We start from the raw sequence: 21399 nt of genomic DNA, 5'->3' as shown, positions 1-21399 counted from the left end.
CCTAGCACACAAAGCCACTCTGTCAACACAAGGAAGTAGCCAAAATGCAGAGACAAAGAAACAGGTCACAAATGAAAGAAATGGAGGAAAGCAAACTACTGGATATAGAGTTCAAAACCACGGTTAAAAGGTTTTTCTAGAAATCACTGATAAACTCAGTGAGACCCTTGAGGATATGAAAAAGGACCAACTAGAAATTAAGCATACACTGACTGAAATAAAGAATAATATACAGAGATCCAACAGCAGACTAGAGGATCCCAAGAATCAAACCAAAGATTTGAAATACGAAGAAGCAAAAAACACCCAACCATAAAAGAAAAAATAATCCAAAAATATGAAGATAGTGTAAGGAGCCTTTGGGACAACTTCAAGCGTACCAACATCCAAATTATGGGGGTGCCAGAAGAAGAGAGAGAGCAAGATATTGAAAACATATTTGAAAAAATAATGACAGAAAACTTCCCCTATCTGGTGAAAGAAATAGACCTACAAGTCCAGGAAGCACAGAGAACCCCAAACAAAAAGAATACAAAGAGGACCACACCAAGACACATCATAATTAAAATGCCAAGAGCAAAAGACAAAAAGAGAATATTAAAAGCAGCAAGAGAAAAACAGTTAGTTACCTACAAGGGAGTACCCATAAGACTGTCAGCTAATTTCTCAACAGAAACTATGCAGGCCAGAAGGGAGTGGCAAGAAATATTCAAAGTGATGAATAGCAAGAACCTACAACCAAGATTACTCTACCCAGCAAAGCTATCATTCAGAATTGAAGACCAGATAAAGAGCTTCACAGATAAGAAAAAGCTAAAGGAGTTCATCACCACCAAACCAGTATTATATTAAATGCTGAAAGGTATTCTTTAAGAAGAGGAAGAAGAAGAAAAAGGTAAAGATAAAAATTATGAACAACAAATACATATCTATCAACAAATGAATCTAAAAATCAAGTGAATAAAAAATCTGATGAACAGAATAAACTGGTGAATATAATAGAATCGGGGCATAGAAAGGGAGTGGACTGACAATCTTTGGGGGGAAAGGGGTGTGGGGGGTGAGGGAAGAGACTGGACAAAAAATCTTACACCTATGGATGAGGACAGTGAGGGGGGTAAGGGCAGAGGGTGGGGTGGGAACCGGGTGGAGGAGAGCTATGGGGGGGAAAAAAGAGGAACAACTGTAATAATCTAAACAATAAAGATTTACTAAAAAAAAAAAAAAAAAAAAAGAAGAAGAAGAAATAAGCCAAACTGAGAGATACAAAAAAATATATACATAGTATGAAGATGATATTGAACCTCTGAATGGGCACATTAATAAAATAGTAGCCCAGCCAGTGTGGCTCAGTGGTTGAGCATCAACCTATGAACCTGGAAGTCATGGTTCAATTCCTAGTCAGGGTACATTCCCAGGTTGTGGGCTTGATATCCAGTGTGGGCTGCAGGAGGCAGCTTATCAATGGTTCTCTCTCATCATTGATGTTTCTATCTCACTCTCCCTTACCCTCTGAAATTTATATATATATAATTTTATTAAAAAATAAAATAGAAAATGTAAAGTATTTGGTCCAGTATCTGATATATTGAAAGTGATAAAGTTATTTATTATTATTCAGTGACAACTATGAATACTTATTACATAATGCTTAGGATAATTATCCATTATTAAAGGACCTGAACAATCTCAATTTACTCCTTAATTTCCCCTTAAGCAAAAATCATTAACATTTTAAAAATGAGTTTTTGAATACATAATAATATATGTAAAAGTGTGTTAACTGCATAATTGTTTGCTGTGTCAAATACCTGGAATCACCTAGAATGTCCATCAATAGGGAAGGTATCAGTTTCCCTAGTCTGTATAAGGAGATTAGAAATTATCTCTAAAATCCCTTCCACCTCCCACAAGGACAATATTTTCACACAGCTCTAAGTTAGGCTTGAGATGATTACTCTAAGCAGTAGAAAAGGGAAATCTAAGGTATTAGGTTAGTATTTAAAATTAGGTTACAATGCATATTACTGCAAACTTAACTAACATAAAAAGTTGAAAAAATGTGTTGTTAATATCAAGAATATAAGTCATTATTTACATTGGGAGTTATTATAATTATATAAAATAAATGTACTTCATTGTATGCAAATTTTATACTCTCAATCTTCATATTGGAATAAAATAGTAAATGGTATCAAAAATAAATATGAGATATAATGAATTTAAGGTTTAGATAATGAAGATTGATCATTTAGGATTGTCAGGAAGTTTGAAAGTTCTCAAGAAAGAAAGGGATCTGTGTGTGGTGTGAAATATTAAAACAATACTTGATTTGGAATTTTATTTAAAACTAGAGGCCTGGTGCACTAAATTCGTGCACGGCAGGGAGGTGTCCCTCAGCCCAGTTTGCACCCTCTCCAATCTAGGACCCCTCGACGGATGTCCGACTGCCTGTTTAGGCCCGATCTGGAAATCCCTCTCACAGTCCAGGACTGCTGGCTCCCAACTGCTCGCCTGCCTGCCTTCCTGATTGCCTCTAACCGCTTCTGCCTGCCAGCCTGATCACTCCCTAACTACCCCCTGCCAACCTGATTCATGCCTAACTTCACCCCTGCCAGCCCGTTTGCCCCTAACTGCCCTCCCCTGAATGCCTGGTCACTCCTAACTGCCCTCCCCTGCAGGCTTGATCACCCCCAACCGTCCTCCCTTGTAGGCCTGGTCCCTCCCAACTGCCCTCCCCTGCTGGCCTGATTGCCCACAACTGCCCTCCCTTGAAGGCCTGGTCCCTCTCAACTGCCCTCCCCTGCTGGCCATCTTGTGGTGGCCATCTCGTGTCCACATGGGGGCAGTCGTCTTTGACCACATGGGGGTAGCCATCTTGTGTGTTGGAGTGATGGTCAATTTGCATATTATCCTTTTATTAGATAGGACTAGAGGCCTGGTGCATAAAATTCATTCACGGGGGGGGGCCCTCAGCCCAGCCTGCACCCTCTCCAATCTAGGGCGCCTGTGGTATGGGGCTTAAACTGGCAGTCGGACATCCCTCTCACAATCCAGGACCACTGGCTCCTTCCTAACCGCTCACCTGCCTGCCTTCCTGATTGCCCCTAACCACTCTACCTGACCAGTTGCCCCTAACTGCCTCTGCTTGCCAGCCTGATTGCCTCCTAACTGGTCCCCTGCTTGCCTGGTCACCCCCTGACTGCCGCCCTGCTGGCCTGGTCACCCCCTAACTGCCTGGAAGAAAGTTAGACATCCAGAAAATGTCCAGTCGCCCCAGTCTAATTAGCATATTACCCTTTTATTAGTATAGATTGTATTGATTTTTTTTCCTTTGGAATAACAGGAGACATTCTATAGACAGATAATGCTAAGCAGGATGAATGGCTATTTTGCCCTTAGACCTGTCAGGACCTAACATTATTATTACTATGAATGAATTGCCAACATTCATGTAATTTCCACCCTTATTCATATTAGAATTGGAAAGTCTCTATTTGTATGGTTCCTATACTGCTTCCAAAATAGAAGCCACAGTATTGTCATAATGAAATGTGAAGTAGCTTGAGACTATGTAACATGAAAGTTTTATTTATATACCATCTTGATACATAATAATATGAGAAATAGCAAACAATACTGAATTTGGATTCTATGTGTCATTATTAGCCCCATTTTAGAGAGGAAGAAAAGAGGCAATAAAAGTGAGGTAACCTGCCCAATATCTAATACAACTAGTAAGGAAAAATCAGGATTCTAGTCCAGCAATTCCATCTCCAGAACCGGTATTAAAATCACTTAGGTCATAAGGTCTCATGAAGAAAATAATTATTATTGGAATTCCACCCTTTTACACTTAAGAAAGGGTTTTGTGAATTGTGTATATGTTGTTTGATACAAAAGTGACCATCACCTCTGAGGAGCTGTGAAATATATATTTGTTCCCACTAAAATATCTACAGTATGGCAAGACTCACTTTTCCTCAGAGGGTGTACATAATCAAATTAATTAAATATATTTGGGTATTCTGGATGAGAATTATAGAAAATGTCAATTTGGACTTGTTCTACATTTTCTAAATATAATGCAAAATTTAGAAATAGTTATTACCACAAATATATGCATGGACTTTCACCATTCAAATTCTTCAATTTTTTCTCCCTTTTAGTAGAATTGAATAAAATGCTTCCAAACTTGAAATAAAAAGGATTTACTTTATTTGAATTTTAGTGTAGAAATTCTTCAAGTGTGTACCATGGAAAAAGAGTCTTGAGGGCCCTTATAAAAGCATTTCTCTTGTGATGTGAATTTACATTTTTAAAAAATGCTTGCTATTTTTTAAGTTGAAAATTAACATTAAAACAAATATCAAAATTAGTAACCAATTTTCCTTCTCTGCCATGGTGTTAATTGCAACTGCCCTTTAAAATATATATATATATATATATATATATATATATATATATATATATATATATTTATATTATGAATTTCAAGAAAGGAGAGGAAGAGAGAGATAGAAACATCTACACTAATAAAAGAGAAAAATGCTAATCGACTGTACCTTCACTACGCCCACAGCCAATCAGACTGAGTATGCAAATTAACCCAACAAAGATGGCAGTTAATTTGCATATGCGGAGGGAGGAAGGAGTGAAGACTAAAGACAGCATAGAATGGAAAGTGGAAAGCAAGGCGGCTGCTGGAGAGAAAGCACATGCAGCTGCAGCGACAGGCGGCGGCGGGTGGGGCGGGGTGGGGCATGCAGTGGCAGCAGCGGCGCGCGCAGCTGCAGAGGGGGCGGCGGTGGTGGCCGTGGGATCAGACGCAGTGGGGCAGGGTGGGCTGTGCACCCCTTGCATCCCGCTCTGCCCCATCCCGCCCACCGCAGCGGGAGAGGTGGGGGGGCGGGAGAGGTGGCAGTAACGGGAGGGAAGCCCACAGAAAGTCTTGCAGGAATCTTCCTGCAACGGGCCCCTAGTCATTGATAAGAGAGTATCAGTGATCAGCTACCCGCTGCATGCCCCTCACTGGGGATGGAGCCCACAACGTGGGCATGTGCCATGACTGGGAATCGAACTGGAATCAAATCATGACCTCCTGGTTCATGGGTTGATACTAAACCATTGAGCAACTGCCTTTTGAAACTCCATGCAGTTAAGGCTGTAGTGCCAGAAATGTAATTCACAAATAGTTACTTTAAAAATCAGATGGTATAACTATGTATCGTATTCTATTCACTTGTGTATGTCTTTATTTTAGGAATGAGCATGGAATGAGATAATTTTGCTTTGAAAACAATAGTGTGAAATAATACACATTTTTATTGCTATTCCTTTTTTGAACATAATTTCTTTCCAGCTTAAAAATACTTTCTATTTACCTTTTAGCAAACAGGTCTCTCCTACCAGAGATGAGGAAAACAAAGGTATTATTTATAGTCTTGAATAATACTAGCTAACATTCCTGTGGCTGGGCTCTAGATAGCCACACACTGGCAACTTCACAAAGTAGAAGAGCATTTGTGTTTCTTGTTTTGAAAATATTTTCTAGGTTTTATTTCTGTTGTTTCTTGCCCTTTTTCTCTTAGATATCTGAGAGCAGAAATGAAAGGCTGAGGATGAAGATCCTTCTACTGTAACTGTCTGCATTGTAATAAACTCTGTTATCCCACAATTTGATTCTTATTCCCTCCCAAACATATTTTAAAAAATTACCAACTGGGTGATTAAAATAAGTATACAATGGAATAAAATAGAAAGGCCAACATACATCCACATTTATATGGACAACTAATTTTTGATGAAGGTGCAAAAGTAATTCAGTAGAGAAACAATAGTCTTTTCAACAAATGATGCTGGAACAATTAAATGTCCACATGTAAAACATAATTTAAATCCATACCTTGTACCACATACAAAAATAGTTCAGATTTAAAACTTCTTTAAAAAACATGAAAGAATATCTTTGTGACCTTGGGCTAGGCAAATATTTCTTTTCTTTTTTTTAAAAAAAAAGCATTGATGACAGAAGCATCAATGATGAGAGAGAATCATAGATTAGCTGCCTCCTGCACGCCCCTCCACTGGGGACTGAGCCTGCAACCCAGGAATGTGCCCTGACCAGGAATCAAATCGAACCGGTGACCTCCTGGTTCATAGGTCAGTGCATGAGCCATGCCAGCCAGCCAGGTTAGGCAAACATTTCTTAGAACTGATACCAAACCATGATCTATTTTTTAAAAAGATAAATCATATTTCATCAAAATTGTAAACTTCCACCCTTTGAAAAACCATGAAAGGCACTGTTAAGAGGGTGAAAAGAAAATCCATTGATTGGGAGAAAATATTTGCAGATCTTATACCTGATAAAGGATTTGTATCCAGAGTATGTAAAATGTTCTTAAAACTCAATAGTAAGACAACAACCCAATAGAAAAATGAATAGACACTTCACCAAAGAAGATATGTGGATGGTAAATCAGTACACAAAAATATGTTCAACATCATTGATCATTAGGGAAATGCAAATACTACTACATCCCTATTAGAATGGCCACATTTAAAAAGACTGACCAGCCCTGGCCAGTGTGGGTCAGTTGTTTGGGCATTGTCCCATGCACCAAAAGGGTGCTGGTTAAATTTCTGGTCAAGGCACATGCCTGGGTTGCAGGCTCAATCCCCAGTGTGCTCTCACATTGATATTTTTCTCTTTCAATAAAAATATTTTTAAAAAAAGACTGACCATACCAAATGTTGGCACTCCTAGTGGGAATGCGAAATTGTACAACTACTCTGGAAAACAGGTAATATATATATATATATATATATATATATATATATATATATATATATATATATATTCAGAGAGGAAGAAGGGAGAGGGAGAGAGAGATAGAAACATCAATGATGAGAGAGAACCATTGATCGGCTGCCTCCTGCACGCCCCAACTGGGGATTGAGCCCATAACCCTGGGCATGTGCCCTTGACCGGAATCGAACTCAGGACCTTTCAGTCCATAGGCCAATGCTCTATCCACTGAGCCAAACCAGCTAGGGTGAAAATAGGTAATTTCTTAAAAAGTTAAAAACACATACTATGTGATCCAGTCATTCCACTCCTAGGTATTTTTTAAAAAATAAATGAAAACATTTGTCCATACAAACACTTACACACAAACAAACATAGAAGCTTTATTCATAGCAGCCCCAAACTCAAAATACAATGTTCATCAACAAATTGTGGTATATTCAAGTAATGGATAACTACTCAGGAACAAAATAGGAAAATGACTCTTCATGCATACAACAACATGGATGCATCTTAAAATAATTATGCAAAGTGAAAAAAGACAAGCAAGAAGGGTGATGTATAGCATGATTCCATTTATACAACATTCTAGAAAAGGCAAACAAATCTATAGAAACAGAGATTAGACAGTTGTTGCATAGGGACGAGGTGAGGGATTACAAAGGGGCATGAAGAAACTTTCAAAGATGATGAAAATTTTCATTATCTTGACTGCGGTGATGACTTCACAGGTATACAGATTTATTAAAACATCAGATTGTACATTTTATGTACAGTTGTACCAATTATACTTAAATAAAACTGAATTTAAAATAATTAACTTGTGTAATCAGATAAAAACTATCTAAATAAACTAACAAAAAAAGAGTAACATAAAAATAAGTCAAAATATAAATGAACTCGCAATGCTTGGCCTCTTAAATATCTACAACAAAAGATATTGCTGCAGCACTTGTCACTACGTACTACATATGTGTGTTTGTGAGGCATATGTGTGTTTGTACTACATATGTGTGTTTGTGAGGTGGTGGGTAGAATTGTGTATATGTTCATAACAGGGAATGTTTACGATGTCAATGAGTCATGTTCAGCCTGAATATACCAATAGATTATGTGTTAAGCATCATCTCATATAGAAGTATGAACATTTAACCCACCCAAACATAAAATAATGCAAGAGAGACCATATGAGATTATGCAAGTAATCTATAGATAGCCTTATGAAAAAATAAGAATATTGTCTGTGCTAGAACTAATTATTATAAAATATTCATGGTAGAAAATATATGGTAGTATGCATAAATTCATTATATGAAGAAAATACATATTTTCCTTTGTACCTAAAGAGGTACCTGTTATTATAAAATTAACTAATAAACTGAAAAAAGCTACAAAATACGTGTGTTACTATATTCTTAAGGTAGGGCATATACATTAAAAGTAGAACATTGTGGCTGAGTAATATTCCATTTTACTGGTATATATGTCCCACACCTTTTATCCACTCGTCTATTGATGGACACTTGGGTTGCTTCCATAGCTTGGCTATTGTACATGATGCTGCAATGAACATAGGGGTGCATACAGGGGTGGGCAAAAGTAGGTTAAGTTACCAGTCATCATTACCTAAAAAATAAATCGTAAGTAAGGATACAAAATAATAACTTAATAATAAGACAAATAAATAATACAATAATTAAGAAATCAATAATAATACAAAAACAAAATGTATTTCATGTACTCACAAATGTACATCTACTTTGCCCAACCCTGTATATTCTTTTAGATTAATGTTTTGGGCACAAACAAAATGGAAACAGACTCACAGACACAGGAAACAGACTGATGTGTTACCAGAGGGGAGGGGTGTTGGGGGACTGGGTAAAAAAGTTCAAGGAATTGAGAAGTACAAATTGGTAGTTACAAATACTCATGGAGATGTAAAGTACAGCATAGAAAATATCTATAGTAATAAAAACATAATATGCTAATTAGACCAGATGTCCTTTCTGATGGCCTTACAGACGACCTCCTGGACAAAGCTGCAGCGGTGGGGGCCGAGGCAGCCACTGCTGCGGCGGGGGCTGAGCCCCTTGCATCGGGCCTCTAGTAGTCAATAATATTGATATAACTATGTATGGTGTCAGGTGGGTACTGGAAATATTGGGGGGAACACTTTATAAAGTATATGATTGTCTAACCACTATACTATGCACCTGAAACTAATATAAAATAAATATTGAATATAATTTTTTTTAAAAAAATAGACTGTTGTGGTTAGAAGTAACATATATTCTATGGCTTATGAAAAAAATACTTCCAAACTGAAAATCTGAATAGTTTATTAATGTATTATCTTTGTATGAGGTTTTCCCAAGTTTTTATCTCTTTTTATTCTCTGTTCCACTCTAAACTCTTCTGTGTCAGTTTAAGTGATTAAGTACTAATCTTTGACAAGCATCTAAACAACCCTCTGAATAGATAATTTTAGAATGAAAGCTGTAATTGGGCCATATTTGTCCAATATCATTAAGTTAGAAAAGGGTATTTTCTAAGAGTCACAATTGCCTCAAATCAAGGCCAAAATTATTTTATCTTTAGGATTTCACCATCAATTAATTTCTTTATTATTTCAGTGATAAACAAGCAAAGGATATGAAAAGGCAATGCTCAAATAAACAATAAAAATTTAATCTTATCACTAATCTAGGAAATACAAATACATAATAATGAAAAGTTAATTTGGTGATATTCATTAAAAATGTGAATAATGATCTCCTCTCTGTGTCTTTTGAGTTACTTTATTTTAATCCTCATCCCAAGATATGTTTTACTGATTTTAGAGAGAGGGGTAGGGAGAGAAAGAGAGAGAGAGAGAGAGAGAGAGGGAGAGAGAGAAAGAAACAATGATGTATGAGATAAACATCGAACCCACAACCTATGCATGTGCCCTGACAGGAATCGAACTGGCAACACTTCAGTGCACAGGAAGCTCCAACCAACTGATCCATACCAGCCAGGGCTGTTTTGAGTTACTTTTAATTTCTTATGCAAATTTCAATGTACTATCTGACTTTTTCCAATGTATATAATTTTGACAAAATATAAAATTAGTAAAAAATGCCTCATTAATTGTTTGCAAAAACATTATGGCCAAGAAATAAGAAAAGAAAATTCAGAAACAAAACCAAGCAATTCAGTTAATATGATAAAAGTGATATTTTTCAAATAAGTGTAAGACAATAAGATTATAAAATAAATGGCACTAAAAATTAGCTGTCTAATAATATATATATATATATATATATATATATATATATATGACACAGTACTTACTGCAAAATACTAATTCCTGATGTTACAAAATTTAACATGCATTTTAAACCATTAAAGTACTATAAAATATAAGAGCATTCATTAAAATAGATATTCATCATTTAAATAAGAATAAGTTATAGTACAATATTTGTGGCATAAACCCACTGATTTCCATAGTATATGTTTTGAGTAATAGTATGAAATAAAAGGATACACACATAGTAAATTTTATTCACCATTATATCGCCATCTTCTACCACATGCGTCTGGCACATGGTAGCCACAAAAATATATTAGCTGAATGACTAAATAAATTAGCTCATATGCATTCTTGCTGTGACTGTAAGTTGAGATAACTTTTCTGTGGAGAAGTTTGGCAATATGTATCAAAGAAAAAATGAATGTACAATTTATTCTAGCACTCCTATCTCTAGAAATTCATCCTGTGACTAATCGTTACAAGCCTGTGTAGTAAGTATGCAGAACTAAATTTTTTTAATAACAGGAAAAAATATGTATGTTAGTGGACACATGGTGTGGGAAGTATCTGCCTTACAACAGGAATCTGGTCAAATAAAGTGAGGTAAATATTTCCATGGAATATGAATCTATTTTAAAATAAGATGTTGATCATTTACCATGAAAATATAGCTGAAATTAATCAATAAATGAGCTGATTGCAAAATATAATGTGATGTCACATAGATAAAACAGCTTATCTAAATAGGCTGGTGTGTATATGTACAAAGATATTTCTGGAAGGACATGCATCAAAATGCTAACAATGTTTATCATTTGGTTGCTAAGACTGTATTTTTACTATCATTGAAATTTTCTATATTATATATTTTAAATGCTTATATACTTTGACAATCAGAAATAAGCAATAAAATTAATTTACAAAATAGAAAATAAAAGTATTCCCTAACTTATGATGACTAAATGACAAAGCACAAATCCTATAATAAAAAATAACATAAAGGTTAATCTAACTTTAATATATTTACTCATTTGAAATGGATAATTCAACACATTTTATTTTTTGATTCACTACTTGTATTCTGTGAGCAGGTTTAGATAGTGAATGTGAATAATTAGGTTATTTTCTATATCAGTATATCAAATCATCTATGTGGACTTTTCTGCTTCCATAGAAATATCAAAATATCTTCCAATTAAGTCTTTAAAAGAAGATATCCTGTGAAATTTTATTCATATACAGATAGGTAATTTTGTCATTCATAAAAATGGGCTAAAATATGTTCCTTACCTTTCAATGAAAAGTAAACACTGGTCTTTTGGGTTGTACCAAGAGAATTGTTCTGTAGCACAAAAGAATCCTGTAAATAAAAATAACACATACCTGTTTTTAAAGTTCATTTTGCAAAAGTTTATTCACATATTAATGGACTTGTAAATCATACTGCAGTTTGGCTAGAATTCACAATGTTAGAAGGAAATTGGTGGCAGAAGACATTGTAAAGTATACCCTGATCGAGGATGCACTTTCACTAGCACAAATCCCACTCCTATCCTGCTGTTCCGGGAATTAAAAACTGCTGCAAAAAAGTATAGAACAAACAGTCTGCTTTTAAATAATACCACCTAACAATGAATACTCTTTTATTTTATCTACAAAGCTGTTGTAAGCATTGAGAAAGGCTACGAGGCAAGTCATCAGCAAGGTTAGGGTATTTTATATGTCAGCTTAAAAAGAGAAATATAGTAAAAATGGTGTAACTGACTCACGGCAACATGGGTTCGCAAACCTTGTAGATGGATATAAACCAGGCTTGCCAAACATCACAGACAGCACTTATTAAAACTGCTGCGTGGAATGCAATATGCCTGCTTTATAGCCCCTCCCTCCTTTGCCACAATAAACGACTGCCCCTTTATTTTCAGTGTAAAAATACAAGCTTATAGAATATTTCGGTAAAGAGAGTTTAAAAAGCATACATAATCACACTGCCCAATGATGCCATTTGGAGTATTTTCATCCAATTGTTTAAAAACAGATTTTTGTGAGAGGCCAAACAGGAGTTCTGGATGCGCGGCAGGAGGATACTCCTCTTCCCTTGTTAGAAACAATGGCTAGTATTTTTACCACTTATCTAAGCGTTTCCTTTAAAATTATAAAACTATAAAGATAGAATTTTGAGGGGAAAAACGTCTTCCAGGGGTGTGTGCCTCAGCTACCAAGGAGCATCTGGGAAGGTGGGCGGAGCCTGGAGGGGGGGGGGAGTAGTGTTTGGTCATTCATTGGGCTTAGCTATTGTCAATCAAGCATGCCCAGCAAATGAGGTGCTAGCTAAAGGAACACTGGGAACTAAATTAACCGGGAGGTAGAACTGAAAGGGGAAGGGGATTGCGATCAAAACATTGGAGAGATCTCAGGGTTTCACACTGCACCATCCAGCTGCCTCACGCCTCTGTCCGCCGCTGTGGCGACCGGGAGAGCGTTGTCACCGCTGCTCTAGCACAGGTCTCCACTGCCACTGCTAGCTACCTTCACGGGATCGATCGCCACTGTCCTGCTGTCCAGCCCGCCAGCCCTGCGCTACTGCTGCAGTTGCCGCACAGCCTTCTCATCCAGAGCCTCCGCCACCCAAGCATCCGTGAGTCATTTTCTGCCCTTCTCTGGGCGCGTGGTTTCAGCGGTAGTTGTCACCTTAAGAGGTTTGCAGGCTTGCAAAATGGCAGAAACGGATCTTAACATGGTCTCGGAACCTGCCGCCCAGGGGGTCGCTGAAGAGGTGAAGGCTAGCTCGGAACCTGCCGCCCAGGGGGTCGCTGAAGAGGTGAAGGCTAGCTTGTCTAGTGATTCCGGGGAAGAATCTGACAGCAGTAGCTCTAGCGGCAGCACTGGTAGCAGTAGCAGCAGCAGCAGCAGCAGCACCACCACCACCACCAGCAGCAGCAGCAGCAGCAGCAGCAGCAGCAGCAGCAGCAGCACCAGCGGCAGCAGTAGTCTCAGCCGTTTATATGGCAAGAGGAGGGTACCTGAGCCTTCTAGAAGGGCGCGGTGGGCTCCATCGGGTAACAGTTTTGTGGATCGGCTGCCACAGGCAGTTCGAAATCGTGTGCAGGCGCTCAGAAACATTCAAGATGAATGTGACAAGGTAGACGCCCTATTCTTAAAGGCAATTCATGGTCTTGAAAGAAAATATGCCGATCTCAATAAGCCTCTATATGATCGGCGATCTCAAATCATAAATGCAGAATATGAGCCCACAATAGAAGAATGTGAATGGAATTCAGATGATGAGGTGTTCAGCAGTGATGAAGAGGTGCAGGATGACAGCCCTAGTGAAATGCCTGCTTTAGAGGGTGAAGAAGAAGAGGATCCTAAAGAAAAACCCGAGGTAAAGGCTGAAGATACGGAGGTTCCTAAAGAAATTCCTGAGGCAAAGGCTGAAGAAAAAGCCCAGTCAAAAGATCTGGAGGCAAAGACTGAAGTAAATGAAGATCCTAAAGAAGTCCCCCAGGCAAAGGCAGAAGAGAAAGAACAGCCTAAAGCAGCAGAGGGTAAGGAAAGGGCTGCAATAAAAGAGGCTCCTAAGAGAGTTCATGAGGTCAGGCCTAAAGAAAGAGTGAATCTGAAAAGAGCTCGAAAGGGAAAGCCTAAGAAAGAAGATCCTAAAGGCATCCCCAACTATTGGCTGACTGTTTTAAAGAATGTTGACAAGCTCGGGCCCTTGATTCAGAAGTATGATGAGCCCATACTGAAGTTCTTGTCAGATATTAGCCTGAAGTTCTCAAAACGTGGCCAGCCTATAAGTTACACATTTAATTTTTATTTTCTGCCCAATCCATACTTCAGAAATGAGGTGCTGACCAAGACATATATAATAAAGTCAAAGCCAGATTACAATGATCCCTTCTTCACTTGGGGATGGGAAATCTATGATTGCAAAGGCTGTAAGATAGATTGGAGAAGAGGAAAGGATGTTACCTTGACAACCACCTACAGTCGCACAACTGCCACTGGAGAAATTGAATTCAAGCCAAGAGTGGTTCCCAATTCATCATTCTTCAATTTCTTTAGCCCTCCTGAGATTCCTAAGATTGGAAAGCTGGAGCCACGACAAGATGCTATCCTTGATGAAGACTTTGAAATTGGTCAAATTTTACATGATAATGTCATTCTGAAATCAATCTATTACTTTACAGGAGAAGTCAAGCGTATCTATTACAACAGTAAAGATTATGGAAACAGGAAATACCGAAAATAAAGAGGCTGCCTGAAAGAATTTTCAAGATCTCAAAAGTTCAAGAAGAAGTGAAACCTGCTCTATCACCTCATTACTAGTATTCCTTACAATCTTGTGTTTTTGTATTTTCTTAGTAGTCTAAAAAATTATCTTAAAGTGTCTAAGTATCAGTTTATTCTATATAGCTTGTTGCAGTGTGATATTCTCCAAAACCTGTAAACTTCTGTCAGTTATTTAAAGCATGTTAATTTGGTGCTACAGAGTTTTTATTTTTGTGAAGTCCTTTTGTCATGTTCCTATTAGAATGTATCTGTGAAAACTGTCAGAATTAACTGAGACAAACATTTACTTGAACAAAACAATATTCCTGAAGTACCAATGCAAGTGTTGTTATTTTTTCCAGCCCATAAGTCTAAGGGTTTGAATCTGCTTGCACTAGCTGTGCCTTCATTATTTTGCTATAGAAATACAGTACTTATATTAACTAGAACAGTGCATTGTGAAATTTGACTGCTTGCAAAAAATTAGCATACATTTAAGAATGTCCATCCAGACTATATATATATGACTATGATTTTATTTATGTGAGTGTTCTATAAATTTAATCACAATGATGTAATTGTTTACCACTGAGGTGTTAATATGACAAAGTATTTTAAAAAGTTTCCTCATTTTATGCTGTGTAATTGTAAAGTTACTAACAACATTTGTAATATGCTCTACTTTGCCTTTCACTGAAAATGATCACTTTACATCATTTGATATTTTTCATGTACTTCTATTGCAACATAAAAAAATAAATGTCAAATAAAGTGTATCAGGCTGTAAAAATCTAACTTTATTTCCTGATTACAAAAAGTAGTGCTTATTATAGAAGAAGTAGAAAATACTGAGGAAAATGGAGTTTTAAAATATAACTATTATAACATTGTTCTACATTTCCCTGTAAATTCCATTGATTTTTAGAGTGAATGGGAGGGGGAGAGGCAGAGAAATGGGACTGGGGAGGAAACAAGACAAGGGAGAAAGAAGACAAGGGGAGATGGGAGGGGGAGGGAAAATGGAGGAAGATGGAATAAGAGAAAGTGGAGAGGGAGAGGGAGAGGGGAGAATAAGTTGAGTAGAGTGAGGAGGAGGAAAGAGTAAGGAAATGGGAGGGAAGTATAAGGGGAAGAGGGTGGGAGGGAGGAGGAAGGGAAAGGAAAATGGGGGAGGAAGGCAGGTGGGGAGAGGGGTTGAAAGGAGAATGGGGAAAGGGGAGGAATGGACTGGGGAGGAGAGTGAAGAATGAAAAGGATGGGGGGGGGGGGCAGAAAGGAAGGGAGGGGGTGGGCAGAGGGCAGGATTACTTCACTCAGAAAGGACTTCTATATAAGGTGTTGCTTTCACTTCCAAGAGCAGGATGGGAAAATGACACAGGTCTATGCTCCATCTTGACTGGGGAGGAGGTCACACTCCCAAGTTGGGCTTATTTTTGTTTTTTTTTATAGGTAAGATCATTCTCTCAAGCCTTCTATACCGTGCAGTTGCTTACAAGGTAATTCAATCTTAAGATTTTGATTTGAAATTGGTGTGAGGAGGAGGACCCATGAACTCAGTCTATCAGAGGTTTTGCTCTGGGCACAAAGGCACAATCACAATAAATGCTAAAGTACTATTTTATTTCACATTTGCCGTTTCCTTTTCCACATGTGTTTATTTTCCTTCAAGACCTTACAAGAAAGAGATGTGTTAGGAGGAAGACAGGATTTGGGAATTCCTGGGCCTCTAGGTAATGAAATTACATGATAGATTTTCCCAAATCCCACTGTTGTGGGGTCAAACCCTGGAGTCAAAAATAAGATCACCAGAGGCTGCTAATTGATAAAAAAAAAAAAAGAAAGAAAGAAAAGAAAAGAAAAAAAAAGCAGGCAAGGATTTATTGAACTGGCCAGGATGGCCTCGAGGGCACCACACGCAGGTGGCCACCCTCAAGACCGTGCCGTTTCAGGTCTAGCCAGACTTTTTAAGGGTTCAAACCACAATAATTTTCCTTTGTTCTAAATTCTAAATTCTAAATGCTGGAAACAGCCTGCAAGTGGGGGGGGGGGACATTGGAATGAAGAAGAACTGAGCAAAGTTAATAATCTCTAAAGGTTATCTGCAATTTCAACTCCTGGAGCTACTGAGTCAATGGGAATCAATCTTCTGTGGTTCTGGTCCACAGGCACAGGAAAATAACCTTTGTGAGTTTCCAGGTCTCAATCTGGAGCTGAGGTAACTACCCTATTGTTTAAGCAAGTATGTGAGTGCAGAAGCCAGAATAGCAGGGTTAAAATTCAAACAGCAGTTTTTACCTAAGTATGATTGCTACCATACTTCACCACCATATGTAGTTTAGTATTTTGCTTTTATCACTACTTAACAATAGTCTCCCCACCACCACCACCACATCTATAAATGTAAAGATTTTACAACCCATAACCAATTACAAATGTTTGGATATTTAGGTTGTTAGGATTTATACAAAATCAGGAAGCAGCTGATTGCTCTTAGCCATCATATCACAATGTTTAGAATACCTTTGTTTTATTTCTGAGATTTTTGCATACATCAAAAAATGGGAATGGCAGCAGATTTACTTATATGCCAGGGCCGAAATGAAGACTATAATAAATATGGTGTACCTGACTCACTGCCACAGAGGTCCCCAATTCAGATATATGCTGGAAAAAATCACTCGAGGATATTTTTCCATTGATTTTTAGAGTGAGTGGGAGGGGGGGAGGCAGAGAGATAGACAGAGAGAAACATCACTATGAGAGACACATTGATTGGTTGCCTCCCACGGGAGCCCTGAGTAAGTTGGAGCCTGCAACCAAGGTCTTGACCAGAATTGAACCCAGGACTCTTCGGTTATTGGGCTGATGGATGCTCTGTGCACTGAGCCAAACTGGCTAGGGCTGTATTTTCCAATCTTAAAGGAGTGAGTGTCATTATCAATATTTGCAAAATAGAAGCAGAAATGCAGAACATAAAATTCATTCAAAAGAACACTACAGTAAGATATGCCCTGTAGGTAGATTGGTGTATTTTTCTCCCAGTATGTCTCTTGATTGGGTTTTATCACAAGTTCATAGCTCATATCAAAAGGTGAATTCAAGTTGGGTGGGTGTAAGAGGATACTTGGAAAGACAGATTATTGATATTTTTACTTTTTCAGGTTAAGCCTGGGGGATTGGCAGCAGGTGCCAAGGACATTTTCATCAGTAAAGCTAGGATTCTGGAAATGCAAGTGGTCTATTAGGGGCTATGACCTCCCTGGCTAGTGGAAGTGGATAGAGCCCGGGAAACTCATTGGGCTTGCACAATCATTGGGCTGCAGTTTGACCATCACACTTGCTCAGCCAATGAATGATGTTAGAAGGAGGAGCTGACTGGTGACACAGCTCAATCGCAGGGGCCAGGGCATGAGAATAGCTTATAAGGAGTCTTTTTCTTCACTATTCTAGTGCGCTATTTCTATTAGCTGTAATCCAAGGCTGTGGCCAGCTGATCCCTCTAAGGCCCCCAACTCTACAGAGGAGGTTGTCATCTCTTCCTCCTCCGCTGTAGTGGTGGCCACTTCCTCATCTGTGAGTTCTTTCTCATCCAGGACAAAAGTTTGCTCTTTTTCTTTAAGGTGGCAGAATCAGGTAAGGAGGGGCTTTCCTAAGCAGCAAGGGGTAATGGCCCCAAGTGTCAAGCTAAGTGACAACACAGATAGTCAAATGATGCAAATTCCCATTTCTGTGGGGGTCTAGCATGCTGTTGTCCTTGCCCTCAAAAGGCCTCAGGGACCATGTGATAAGAGAGAAGCCTGACTTGAAAAGGAATTGAAGGCTCCTGGGGAAAAAAAACACACACAAAAAAAACAGTATGAACTGTCACTTGATGAGGTGTTTGTACCCACTGGCCCATGTATTAGGACAACCAGCAGTGTAATAACTTCAACACACTTATGCGTTACATCAAATTTTATGTTTTGTATTTTCAGTAGTGCATGTTTTTAAATTTCAATAATAAAAGAATTTAAGTATCAAACACATGGATTTTGAAGTATGCTTTTCTTCAAGGGATGCAGAACACAGCAAATTCTCTAAAGTATCTTTGTTGATTGTTATGTAGTTTAGTCCTTATGATGCCTTTTTGTCATATAGCTTTTACAGAATAACTGGGAAAATGATCAGAGCTCTTCACTGAACTTAATAGTTACTTAGAGGGGAGCATATTTGAAGAGCTTATCCGAGTGGGTTGGCCTCCAGCTCAGAAGTAGGAAGGGTTTAAGTCAACCTTGCTCCAGGTGTGGTTTATTTATTATGCTCTAGCACATTACAAAATTTTATCACTTGAATAAAATAGCATGGAGTTAAGAATGTTCAAGTACACATTAATATCAAGTTTCCTACATTATATCTTTGAATTTTGCATGGTCCGAACTTAAAAAGAAAAGGATAAACATAATGAAGCTGTTATTTTCCACTGTGGTGCTAATAAGAGTGTTTTTATGATCTTTTACTTGTGGTTTATACAAATTAAGGTGATTATGTATATGTATTTTCTTTGCACTATGCTTCACTGAAAGTTGTCATTTTATTATTATTTTATTGCATCTTTTGATTGTAAAATATGTTTATTATAGAACTAGAGGCTCAGTGCATGAAATTCGTGCATGGGGAGGAGGGCTCCCCTCAGCCCAGCCTGCTCCCTCTCCAATCCGGGACCCCTCGGGGGATGTCTGACTGCCAGTTTAGGCCCAATCCTGGACCGCTGGCTCCTAATCGCTCACCTGCTTGCCTGCCTGTTTGCCCCTCACTACCTCTGCCTGCTGGCCTGATCGCCCCTAACTGCCCCCCCAGCTGGCCTGGTCACCCCTCACTGCCCCCCCTGCTGGCCTGGTTGCCCCCAACTGTTCCCCTCTGCTGGCCTGGTTGCCCCTAACTGCCCCCCCTGCCAGCCTGGTCGCCCCCAACTGCTCCCCTGCTGGCCTGGTTTCCCCTCACTGCCCCCCCCCTCACTGGCCTGGTTGCCTCTTACTGCCCCCTATGCTGGCCTGGTCACCCCTCATGGCTCCCCCACCAGCCTGATCACCCTACTTAGCCTGCTGTTCAGTCGTTTGGTCATCCCTCACTAACCCGCCTGCTGGCCTGGTCATAGGCAGCCATCTTGTGAGGGTGTGAGGGTTAATTTGCATATTACCTCTTTAATATATAGGATATTTGGAAAATATACTGAAAAGTATAAAAATGAAACGATGCTAAGGTCAAAGGTAACCATGTTGTACATGGAACATGATAACTACTATTCTATCCCCTTGGAACACTTTCTATATTAGTTTATGTAAACATTCTTTAAAACATATATTAAAAATGTATATACCATAATTTATTGCATCAGTTTTTTGTATGATGGGCAATTAGGTTAGAAACATCTTTTTCTAACAGATTAGTAACTCTAAGCACTGTCTTTGAGTTAAGGACACATGTTGCTGCATATGTAGAAACATTTTCCTATTTGATAGTTTTTATTTTATTTTTTCTCTTTCTCTGCAGAAGAGTTTTAATGTTAATGTGCAGTAGTTACATTTATTTATTTTTCCTTATGGATTTTGAGTATTTGGCTTGGAAAAACCTTTCCACACTGATATTTTTTTAATTGCTAATGTTTTCTTACAGTTCTGTTATAGGTTCATTTAAAGCTTCAATCATTCTGGGATCATTTTAGAGTGAAGATTGAGGTAGCTATACCACTTTTTTTCTCTCAACACAACTAACCAGTTGTTTCAATGTCATTAGGGAATTATTGAAGATCCAATGTAATTAGTTTCTGCCTTTATTATATGACTAGAGGCACTGGAGCATAGGGGCTTCCCCGGTGCGCGAGCCCTGTTGTCCCAGGCGAGGGTAGCAGGGGAAGTGAGAACGAAGTCTGCAGACACCTCACATTGACACTGCACCTCCATCCCAGTCACCCCCGCCCCCAGGTAGCCGGCAAGAGGTCACGGAGGTTGGTCACTGCCACCCACCCCGAGTTCCCCATCCCAGTCTCTGGTCACCATCTGCTGGGTGATCAGACCCCCGCTCGCACCTGCCTTGGCCTGGCGCTGCCTGCTCACCTGCTCCACCATCCCTCCGTGGTCCCACTCTTATCAGTGCCCATTGGGGCCGACAGTGCCTCCACTGCCACCAGCTGCCAGTGCCACATCGCTGACTCCCACCATGTTCCGCACCACCCCCAAGTGGTCATCGCAAGTCATAACAAGCAGTCAAACTCCTGGTCTCCCAGTCAAAGTCCAGGTAGAACTCACGAGGGGACAATTTGCATATTAGGCTTTTATTATATAGGAGACATTCCCTATGTGTTTGGGCCTATTTCTGGATGTTTAGTTCAGAAGTGTTATTCTTGTGTCAGTATAAATTTTTAAAACATAAATTTCTCATATACATTTACCTATCTGATAAAAATAGTTCCTTATAAAACTTGTTTTTAGTGGGTTTTGGTTATTTTCACCTATTTATTTTTACAGATGAACTGTGGAATCACTTTTTTAGGCTCTCTCCCCATTGAGGTTTGTTTGAATTTACACTGAGTGGCCAGATTATTATGATCTCTGAGTGCATAATAATCTGGCCACTCAGTGTATATCTTATATAATAAAAGGCTAATATGCAAATTATCCCCTCAACGAAGAGTTTGACCAGCAGGCAGGCCGGCCAACTGCCCATGACCCCTCCCCCTGGCCAGGCTGGCCGGACCCCACCCATGCACGAATTCTTGCACCGGGCCTCTAATATATATATACATTGAGTGGCCAGATTATTATGCGTTCAGAGATCATAAAAATGTGGCCACTCAGTGTATAGATTCATTTACAGAGAATCAGAAATTTCATGTTATTCAGCCTTCTTATCCAAGGACAAGATATTTTTCCATGCAATCAAGTCTTTTTTTTTTTAATATATCCTTCAGTAGATTCTTAAAGTTCATCTGTTAAAATAGGGTTTTAAAAAATATTCAGGCCCTGACGTGTTTCTCAGT

At 38.8% G+C, this 21399-nt stretch overlaps 1 protein-coding gene across 1 annotated transcript; it reads left to right on the top strand.

Annotated features, from left to right (window-relative positions):
* Positions 1-12825: 12825 nt before the first annotated feature.
* NAP1L3 (nucleosome assembly protein 1 like 3) lies at positions 12826-14831 on the top strand (the record flags this gene model as incomplete). Its single annotated transcript, XM_079764750.1, has 1 exon — positions 12826-14831. The coding sequence occupies one exon, from the start codon at positions 12826-12828 to the stop codon at positions 14362-14364; it is 1539 nt and encodes a 512-aa protein (XP_079620876.1). The 3' UTR covers positions 14365-14831.
* Positions 14832-21399: the final 6568 nt, after the last annotated feature.

Source organism: Cnephaeus nilssonii (genome assembly GCF_951640355.1).
Source record: "Cnephaeus nilssonii genome assembly, chromosome: X".
NCBI lineage: Eukaryota > Metazoa > Chordata > Mammalia > Chiroptera > Vespertilionidae > Cnephaeus > Cnephaeus nilssonii.
This window is presented reverse-complemented; position numbering and strand designations above follow the sequence as displayed.